This window comes from Cheilinus undulatus, linkage group 15, assembly GCF_018320785.1.
Source record: "Cheilinus undulatus linkage group 15, ASM1832078v1, whole genome shotgun sequence".
NCBI lineage: Eukaryota > Metazoa > Chordata > Actinopteri > Labriformes > Labridae > Cheilinus > Cheilinus undulatus.
The window spans coordinates 30,751,461-30,762,204 of record NC_054879.1 but is presented as its reverse complement, the minus strand read 5'-3'; the positions used below and the strand labels follow the sequence as shown (position 1 = coordinate 30,762,204).

The following is a 10,744-nucleotide window of genomic DNA, read 5'->3' as shown; positions in this document are numbered from 1 at the left end:
GTGCATTTTAGGACGTCTTCAGGTCTTGAGATCAGGTGTCAGATCTCAGACAAAAAGCACCAGGACTCAGGAAAACACGAGTAAAGTCTAAAGAAAAATGAAGTCAGGCATCAGGAAAACATGAGCCAGATTAGTAGATATATACACTCACTGATGCTGATTTTTTTTTAATCAAATGCATTATTGGATAGGTTTCCTAGCATATATGTATGATATCACCCCAACAAATAGACTTCTAAATACCAGCATATGAACGAGCTTAGACTGTTATCAAAAAAGAAGGACCTCCTGAAGGCCCAGGAAAGGACAGAGGGTCTTCCAAAGAAAGCAGGGAAAGAAAAAAGATTGAGCCAGATAATAGATCCTGATAAATGCTCTACAACTAATAATCGATTAATTAATGTATTACTTGCACGGGCGTTAATTGCAACCCGTGGGGCTAAGCCCCCAACTTTCAAGCCTAGCGATGTCCCTGATTTATGATCAGAAACCATGAAGTTTGGAAGGAACACCACAGGACAGCCGAGCAGGTAAGCAGGCACTCTGCGGATCATCATATGGAAAAGTGCAACAGCCAATCAAGAAGCCCGCTGACCAAAGGAGGAAGTGCAGAAAATAGAAAACACAAGGCATAACATTATATGGACTTAAATAAATTAAATAACTATTTTCTTTGAACTAATGTAGTTAACAAAATTTTTACACTCAAATACTTGTAAAACAAAAACAACAACAAAAAAAAAAGACAGTTTGTGAAATATCATCCCTGCAGGATATTCCATATCAACCGTTAGTGACTTTATCAGAAAGGGGAAGCATTTCAGAACAACAGCAACTCAGCCATGAAGCAGAAGACCATGTAAAGCACTGAGTGCATGCTCTATTAAAGTTGCCAATGCTCTGCTGATTCGATAGCTGATGAGAACAGTGGTACTGAGTACAGAGCAGCTGCATGCAGGCCTCACACCACCAAGTCCAATGTCAAGAGTGAGATGGAGTGGTGAAAAGCACACCAACACCGGACAGTGGAGCAGAGGAAACGTGTTCTGTAAAGTGGCTAGCAAGCATGGACCCAAACTGTTAGTGACACTAAACCAAAAGTGTCTCCATTATCTCACTGCAGGGACTTCAGGTTACCTTGTTTCCCAGTGTTGGAGAAGCTCATTGTGTCCCCAGGCCTCAGCGCTGGCATTAAGCTTTAAATGTAATTTATCTCAAAGTTATCTGTGTGAGGATCCATCTGGGAGGAGGAGGAGGAGGAGAGAGTTTAGTTTTAGAGACAGGAAGAAAAACACTTCTGTGAGTCTGCCTGCTGCAGATAGAGAGTGTATGGAGGGCCCCAGAGGGTGAAGTGGAAATGACTTTGTCTTTGACAGCAAAGTACTGTCGAGCAGCCCGAGGCTTCTTCCTTTTCCTGTCTGTCTCCGCTTTCTCTCTTTCATTCATCTTCTGTTTCTGCCCGCTTACGTTCCGCTTCAGAAGCAGAAGGAGAAAACAATATGATTAGGAGAATTGGCAGAACAATAAACAGGAAGGGATAAAGAAATGAATGCAAAAATAAGAACCCTACTGAGAAATAATTCAGTGCCTTCACATTAAATGTTATTTAATCAGAGATGTCTGAAATTCAGCCAGGACAAGGGAACTGGTGCTAGAAAGTCTCAGGTTTTTAAGTAATAGCAGAGTTCATCCAAAAAATAATCAGTCTCTTTGATAAAAAAAACCACATAATTTTAACCCCATTAATTAAACACATCAAGTAGATTTAATTTCTGCACACTTTCAGCTGCACTTATCCCAATTATTTGGTCATTTTAACAGGAATCACAGATTTTTTTATTTGCTTTTGCAGGATTTTGTTTCTGCTTGTCTTCAGGATGTTGATTAGCTATGCAGTCTAACCTTTCCTATAAGTATTTCGAAGGCAATATATATTTTTTTGTTCTGCATCTATTCACCACCACAATGGATCCGAATAAAACAATCAAATGTGACTGAAATGTAAACTTAAAGCTTTTTTCGAGAGATTTCACAAAATGACATTCCAGAAAACAGACTGCAGTTTATATTCCCGCAGCGACTTATACTCCAGCTTTGACAGGAGTGGTGTCAGGTGTGGTCCGTTCCCTCAGAACAGGAGGCGGATAAAAGGTCGGCAGATTATTCTGAATGTTAAATTGGCATTTTTTAGCCATTTGACTTTGACTGGAGCTGTCAATATGAAGTCCATTCACAAATGCAAGAGAAGAAGGCAACAATAAGGCGAAACCCCCCCTTCCCAAGCAAAATCAATCCATCAGTGGGATAACAAAGACAACAGGAGTGGTCAAAGAAACAATTTGGTTCATTCTTAAAAAGAAATAATTAATTGGCAGGTTCAGTAGCATGAAAAGCCTGGGTTTGTCCACAGATAGGTGCCATAAAGTCAGAAGCTTTCAAATTGAATAAGCTTTATGAAATTGTTTATTTTTTAGACCTGCCAAGATTCATCGCATCAAAAAAGGTTCATAATTGTGTACGATTTTTTATCATATGATTTTTGGTCCCCCAAGAGCCCCCCTGTAGCAACAGTTATGGGAAAATAACTGATACCTATTAATGCAGGTCTGTATTCCAAAAGTATGGTTCCCTGTTTAAGACAGTACAGGAAACCAAAAATGACACAAAACAATTCTGAATCCCAAAAAAAGGTCATTTTAAAATGTGATATTCATCACGATTAACTATAGAAATACTGTGATTAAAAATTTGAACCTTTAGACAGCCCAACTATTCATGCTTGTTTTTCTTGTGAAGACTAACAGGCACTGGCAGGTCAGCTCACAGGTTTGGCTGGACCCCAGACCAACGCAGAAAATGCCCCACCCCCCAGTTGAGACATTCAGGAGGGCCCATTCTGGGCGTCACTTATGACCTATTTTTGACACTTCAAAATGCACCCATTTTAAATTCTATTTCACAATCTTTTCAGCCTGTTTGCTACTTTGAACCCTTTTTTTCCACTACGAGCCAATTTTCTGCCTCTTTGAACCCAATTGTTGCAACTTTTGATCCTATTTTACCCCTTTGTACCCATTTTCCACCTTCCATCCAAACCGATTGCCACTTTAAACCAAATTTAACCACTTTCGACTTATTTTTGCCTGTTATGATCTACTTTTGACCACTTTATTAATAACCTTTTTCACCACCTTTTCTGCGTATGCTTGCCACTTTAAACCCAATTTGTCACTTTTTGCAACTTTTAAAAACATTTTTCAACACCTTTTCTGCCCATGTTTGTCACTTTCCTTCCAGTTTTTTGCCCCTGTCAACCCTTTTTTTTTTTTTTGCCTCCTCTTACCCAATGAATTTCTGACTAATACAAGGGTTAAATTTGAAAAAGGCTTAATACTGCAGCAAAATTAAATTACTTTTTTTTTTTTTTTTTTTTTTTTTTTTGCTTTGATAAGAGTGGCTATTGTTTAGGTTAAAAAATGGTTATGGCAGCATAACTTTACAATACACCATTATTTTGCTTACGTCCATGGGCCCCCACTTCAGCTGGTCCCCAGAAAGCCCCCCCATAAGGAATCTGGCCAATCCATCTGCTTTGCAGGTTAGTGTAATGAAGAATTAGTCATAAATACAATGCCAGATATTCAACATTTTGAACAAAAACCTCTACAAGTTCTGGGTTTGGCCCTTGGAGGTGAACTCTCTGATGGGTACAGATGGAAGCAGAAAAAGGGAATGACAAAGAGAAAAAAACACAGGGGAATTTTTTCAGTGTTGGACAACAGTTTATCAAAGTTGCTTGAAATAAGAATTGGCAGGAAATTTTTCAAATATATCCCTAAGTCTGACTTGTCAATAGTGTCATTTTAAGATGTCCAGAAAATGCCCAATGATCAACATTAGTCTTAGAATTTAGACTGAAAGAGAGACAGCTTAAAAACGTTTAAAAAGAAGTCTTTTAAAGAAACATGACAAAACTGGATGTTGGGGAGGATATTCAGGAGCCAAAATCTGATTACTAGGCCTCTTCTTCACACCCCAAACTCTTCCCGTCTCTCTCACTAATTACCACAACCTGTCAGCCTCTATCAGTTGCTGTGGCAACCAAACCGTCGTCATGGCAACCCCAGTGGTCTGTGTATGTGGTGGGGGTTGTGGTGGGGGTGTTATCAGGCAGGAAGGTGAGATAAGAGAGTTAATTTCTTCTTTGGTTGATAAAAGCGTAGCTGGTTTGTGTCAGTGACACTTTTAAAGCTTTAGGGAGAACGACATGACGTAAAAGAGAGAGGCTGGTGACATCACATGATATTAAAAAACATCTGAATTCATCCCTATGTGAATGTTTCTATCTTTATCGTTGTTTGCACTTTTTGTTTTCACTTATAGAAACAAATATAATATTAAAAACATATATAATATATAATACACAATGTCCCAAGGACATTATAACTATAGGTACTGGGCATTATACTCTTTTTCCAAGTCCACAAGATTAAAATTAAAATGCATATCTCTGCCTATATTGCAAGCATTAAACCATATAGTATGTGGACACAAAACCAACAAAATATGCCTTTATCAATGTTAATGTTAGACAAACGAAATTGATGAATTGAGGTGTTTTTCAAATGCGCACATCTCTTTAAAATTTTGCATATTTTTGGGGGACATCGGGCACGTTGACAGTCTGACATAAAGAGTAAAATCAAACCTCAAATTTATCTGCCCTTTTTTATGCCAGCAATCGAGTTAAAAAAATTTTTGAGTTAAGCCATGCGATGCAGCGCAATAATGCAAAGGACAAACTCACAAAAATTCACTGTATGTGACCAGTATTTATGTCCAACAATGCAAAAATAGTATAAAGGCAAAAACTCAGGTAACACTTTAAGTACACCATTACCTAGAAATGATAAATTAATAAATGTAATTGTCTAGTTATTTCTCATGCATAAGGTGGCATTTTACCAAGTAGAAATATGATATTTACCCATTAATTATGTATTAATTATCAAGTTATTCCTTTTAATATTGAGGCTATTCTTTGTTATCAGGTGGTATTTTACCCGAAACCCTAAAAATTACTTGAAAATTATTCAGGAAGGACTTGCTTTAAACTAGTGGCTTAAATTAAAGAAATTACCTGGGAATTATCAAGAAACATCTAGGATTAGTGTAAGGGTTATGGTTAGGGGTAAGGGTTTGGTTCAAACACCACCTACTGTTACCAGAGAACCAGAGAAATGACACATTATTACAATATACAATATTACAAAAGTATAAACAATACTTGATAATTAATATATTATTACTAGGTTAATGCTTACATAGTATTACCAATTTATTACTTGGTCAAATGCCAACTTATTATTCGGTAATCACCACTTTATCATTGTAAAATGACTACATAATAACCATATATTACAATAAAATGACTATGTAATTGGGGTCCACTAAAATAAAGTACTACCAAAATGCAATAGAAACAAAATAACTGATGCTTTGTCTGCGATCTATAACAAAGCAACCCCCTCATCCCATCCAACAGGGGAAAAATTCCTACTGTGTTTATCCACTCTGAAGGATTTCTGCAGGCAGTCCTTAAATTTTCTTTAAATTTCCAGCAGCATGCGGAAAAGTTTGGAGTTCACAGCATCCCTAAATTCTGCAGTTCTTTAAATCTTATCTGGGAGTTGGGATTTCTTTATAGCCATATGATTAACTGGCATAAAATAACTGGAATTATGATACAATATTACTAATTATTCTAAAGTATGTTAGGTAATGCTTACTATTGCATATTTTGTACAGGGCTGCCCTCTTACGGTCATAAATTCTCAAACTTCTGCCTCTTTCTCTAAAAATCTTAACATTTCCCTACCCTCTCCAGCCTCCGACTTCAGCTTCACTCACTTAAGCGGCATTTCTATGCTGAACATGCAAAGCAGTTTTCTTCAGTAGGTACAAGGGACCACTAGAAAACTCTAAAACTCTTTTCCATCTGAAGTTTGAGGGCTCCTGCAGGAGACGACAACCTGTCCAGTGGCCCCTCAGGTCATTTAATCAGAGCAACCGCATGACCGACTGAGGAAAACTTGACTTTCAAATTCAGTCTTCCAGTGTGACTTTATTGGAAATTTTATTATCATCTGTCATATTAAAATACATGATTAAATTTGTACAAGAAAAAACAAATTTAAGATTCTAGAAGTCATTGATTCGTCTAACAGAATTCAGGGAAATCAGGAGGTGTAGGCAAGTAAAAATGGTGTTTGATGCCAACCTCATCGACAGCCACACTCGTCCACCACCATGTCCTGGTAATGTCTCAGCACCACGTTGTCATTGTTGTCATAGTACAGCATGGAGATGGGGGACAAGCGGATGGGGACGCAGCAGGGCTGTGGTGTGCCGTGCGGGTCCAGGGAGTGCACCAGTGTCTGCAAGATGGCGTGGTTGGTGCCGTTCAGGCTCTCGCTGAGCGGAAAGGGGCACTCGCCGTGGCAGTAGTTGGCCATGTACCCCTGTGGGGCGATGATCCAGTCCTGCCAGCCCACGTCTTTGAAGTCGATGTAGAGGCGGCGGGCTTTGCACACATTGCTTGGCGTGACAGGGAGATGGACAGCGCTTCGTCTCTGTCGGGAGCGACACTGGTGTGGGTTTAGGGACACGGCGACCAGTGAAGCCTGGACAAGTGGGAGGCTGAAGTCTTGTTCAAGTGGGAGGGAGTTCCCTGGGTGAAAAGGAAGCAGCTCATCCAGGTCTGCACTGACAGGAAGTAGCTCCAACACCAGGCCGTAGTTTCGTCCTGGTTTTCTCCAACTCTCCGCCAGCGAAGTTAGGTCCAGGGTGACAGAGGCAGGATCAGGCTGCAGCTGCACCGACTGGGACAGCAGGAGTCTGCGATTGGCCTGAGGATTTGCCCCCCTAAGTGTGGCTCTGACCACTTTGTACAGAGACACGCTGAGGGCCCGGGGCTCATGCAGCAGCTCGGCAGGGCTGAAGGGCTTCCAGTGGAACTTGATCTCCAGCTGAGCCAGAGACAGCAGCTCCACAGGCTGCAGCACGGACATGTTGAAGAAGAGCTGCTTCTCCACGCAGAGCTGACAGCTGCTCCATCCAGACACCAGCCTGCCTGCAACACACCAGGAGGGAGCCGAGCAATTTAACACACAACATTTAAGACCTTTTCAGGTTTTTCATTCAAGCTCATATTAGCTGCATAAAAACCCAAATCATGGAGAAGAATAATTTGTCACGACCAATTATTTTTCACTCAAACACACGCTGAGGTTGCACTCACTCTGCATTTTTAACAGAGCTGCTGAGACTTACAGAAGCTCGTCTGTAGTTAGGAGGTTTCTTAGCATTTTGTAAAGTAACACTGCACAAGAAGCAGCTCTTTCCTGTAATGTGTTTTGATTGCTTAACAATGCTAATGTACACCTATATCAATAAATTACAGTGTCTATATTGACTTTCTTTGCGTTTTTTCTAGGTCTCTATCCACACAGTGATGGTAGTGCTGAGCAATTAAACCAAGTTTAAATTTCAATTAAGATTTTGGCTTCCCATGGTCATGAAAACAAGATAATCAAGATTAAATGAAAACTGACACACATAATGTGCTGATATGTGCTAAGTTTAAGTATAATATATATTTATTTAACTTATTTATGGTAATTACCAGATTGTTTTTTGAAGTTTTCAGAATTTTAAAGTGTTAAAAACAGTTTCAGTTGGTAACTGCAGCTAGGATGCTTAAGTTAAAACAGTGGCTGATTGTGTTTAACCTCTTAAAAATCAGAGGGCTTAGTAGCGGGCTGGCAGATTTTATTTTAACTATTCTGTCATTTTAAAAAATGACTGCACAGAAGTATACCACATGTTTCACCTCATTAGAAAGCTCTGATTCTCGGGATTCTGACCATATAAACCATCCCAGAATAAAACCACTGAAGTAGCCACAACTAAAGGTCACATATTATGCAAAATACACTTTTTAAGGCTTTTCTGGCCCCTGGCCTGTCTCACAATCCCCTCAAGGATCAGACAACCCCCCCTTCTCCACCTTTCAGAAAATGTGTGCTGAAACAAGCCCTTCTCAGATTTTCCCCTCAAGATGTCATGTGGGGAGTTTGCGGCGTCCCCAGGTTCAGTTGGCCCTCCCCACTTGGAAGAAAGCTCCACACGCCTCTCCTGGATCAGGAGAGCCACATCCATTTCCTGAGAGGGGCGGGGTCAGGGGCAGGGTCAGAAAGCTCATTAACATTTAAAGTCACAGAACTAGAAACAGCTTTGAATTAGCTGAAACAGATTGTCTTTAAACATACAAAAATCCAAACTGGAGTGTTTTTGTCAGCAAAAAACTTCACAGGCATGTTTTAGGGACCTCTGAGATCAATAAAAGCTTGTCTTAAAGGGGTAAAATATGTGACCTTTAATGCATTTTTCAGGCTACAAAGAAGCGCTCCTGAACTCTTGGGGTCATAATATTCAACCAAAGGGCAGTCCTGGTGCATCAGAAAGAATCCACATAATATAATTTCAATCAAATTTTTGGACCAAAAACAGGATTACATCCATAAAGATCTATGGACAGGTTTTTTTCATTTTAAATTTGCTGTTGTTCTCCATAGTCCACTGTATTTTCTGTAATAATGTTTTGTTTTCCAGGCAATTATTAGTAATGAAGTATGGCAGTGTTTCCCAAACATTTTTTCTTGGAGCCCCCTACAATTACCAAAGAAAGCAGCGCCCCCTCCAGGACCCAAGAGAGGAGAAAAAGTGGCACACTGCTGCCAAAAATCAACATATTTTATTTGTTTCACTGATACAACCCTAAAAATAACCTATGCATGCTTTTATCATCAAAAGACCTTTGTATAAACTACTTAATAACTGCTTTATCATGTTTTTTGCCAATTTTGCAAATCTAATTTTGGCAGCCTCAGAGCAGACAAAGCCTTGAGCCCCCCCGAGATCTCCCCATATTTGCCTTTTTAACTTAATATCTGTCGATACCAGACCGATAATATCGTGCATCCCTATAATGTGTACAAAAACTCTGTAAAATGTACATGTCTATATGACACATTGTGCAATATCGCATGCTTTAACCACCTCTAGGAGCAGTGGGGGTCCCAAGTCTCTTGAACTTGTTTGTTTTTTGGGGTCAGAGGGTGGAAAGTCTGGGAACCCCTGCACAAAAGTACAAAAGAGATGCAATAAACAAACTATCCATGTTTCAAAGTCCATTTCCACTTGAAGTACAGTAACTTCCAATGAATTGCTCAGAATATAAAAATACAAGGGTTTACAAAATAATCAGCATAATATCATCAGCAGAAATAAGCTCAAGAAGTTAATTAGAATCACTGGCAGAGATGAAAATATCTACAATACGTCATACTGTAAATATCAGCCGTATGTATGAATGTGTGTGGTTTTTTTATTTTTGTTTGTTTTTTTATTTAAGGCTGGATCAACAAACCGAAGTCAGCTGAAGTTCTGGTCTTTGTTCACTATTCCTCATTCCTTGAACTTAAAAGTGTGTTTAAAGGACTTAAGTTTCAGCTTTGATCTACATCCATCCATCTGTACTGGTATGTTTATGAGCCTAAATTAGTTTAGAAATATCCATTATGAATAATGGCAAATCTTCAACATTGTGCATCCCTAGAAAAGATCTACTGTGACATGTTTGTGATTGCACACCTATAAAGGCAACAAACTTTATTTTAACCTGCATAACAACATCTGCTCAGATTCGACTTTTAGATGCATTTTCCAGAAAAATGTCTAATTCAGGTGTATTTAAAGATGAACAAAGCAAACTTTAAGAGCTGTTTCTCAGACCCTATTTTAGGTTTGTACCTTTAAAAACAATCAACCCTCTAAATATGGCGAAACTTAGCTTACCTTGATCCTGCACGTATCTGATGATGTTACCGCGGACTCCATACTCAGACACCGTGCAGGGGTCGCTCTCCTGGGCCTTGATGCTGTCTGACCTCCGGAACATCTTCCACAGCGCGGAGGGAACGTGACGCCGGGCCTGGAGGCTCCCCGACGGCCTGGGTCGACCGGAGAGGCCGAGGGAGCTGATGAAGAGGCTCTCTTGGCTCTTCATCTCCTCCACATGAGAGAGAACAAACACAGCGGGGATATACAGCACCAACAGCAGCAGGGGAGCCACGTTTGGCCTCAGGTTTGGCCTCATGTTTGAGTGTATCACTCCGCTCTGTTGGTTTCTCACTTGAACTGCTCCCCACAAGGCGCGAGACGTTTGTTTTAGCGTCTGAAACCTCCCGGTGTGGAGCAACTTCATTATGTTAATGAGCGATAAGGTGAGAAGGGCGGAGACACGAGCTGATTTGGTCCAGACTACATTTCTCTGAGAGCTAAGACATTTGTACGGAAGAGTATTAGGGCCACTGAAAAAAAAGATTTGAAATGACTATTTTTCACTTGTGAGAAAAAAAGTAAGAATTCTGACTTTAATCTCACAATTCTGATTTTAATCTCAGAATTCTTACTTTTTTCTCAGAATTCTGACTTTTTTTCTCACAAGTGAAAAAAAATAGTCTCAAATGTTTTTTCAGTGGCCCTAATAGACTTCTGTACATTTAGGCATTGTTTAAGGCTGAATCTTTATTGTTGATTTGAAGGAAATAAGAAGCTCCAGCAACAATGGTAGTTTAGAGAACAACTTCTAGACCATTTCAGGTTTAGGCCTCCATCCAGG

At 39.8% G+C, this 10,744-nt stretch overlaps 1 protein-coding gene across 1 annotated transcript; it reads right to left on the bottom strand.

Moving 5' to 3' along the window:
• Nucleotides 1-6,104: 6,104 nt before the first annotated feature.
• gdf3 (growth differentiation factor 3) lies at nt 6,105-10,298 on the bottom strand. The gene is made up of 2 exons (XM_041806532.1): nt 9,919-10,298; nt 6,105-7,132 (listed from the first exon to the last, which is right to left on the bottom strand). The coding sequence occupies exons 1-2, from the start codon at nt 10,217-10,219 to the stop codon at nt 6,282-6,284; spliced, it is 1,152 nt and encodes a 383-aa protein (XP_041662466.1). The 5' UTR covers nt 10,220-10,298; the 3' UTR covers nt 6,105-6,281.
• Between the last annotated feature and the right edge of the window lie 446 nt (nt 10,299-10,744).

Excerpts from the sequence above, each read along its gene's own strand:
- gdf3 (XM_041806532.1), bottom strand. The coding sequence starts at position 10,219 with ATGAGGCCAAACCTGAGGCCAAACGTGGCTCCCCTGCTGCTGTTGGTG. Across the intron at positions 7,133-9,918 it reads CAGATACGTGCAGGATCAAG|GCAGGCTGGTGTCTGGATGG; the intron begins GTAAGCTAAGTT and ends GGTGTGTTGCAG.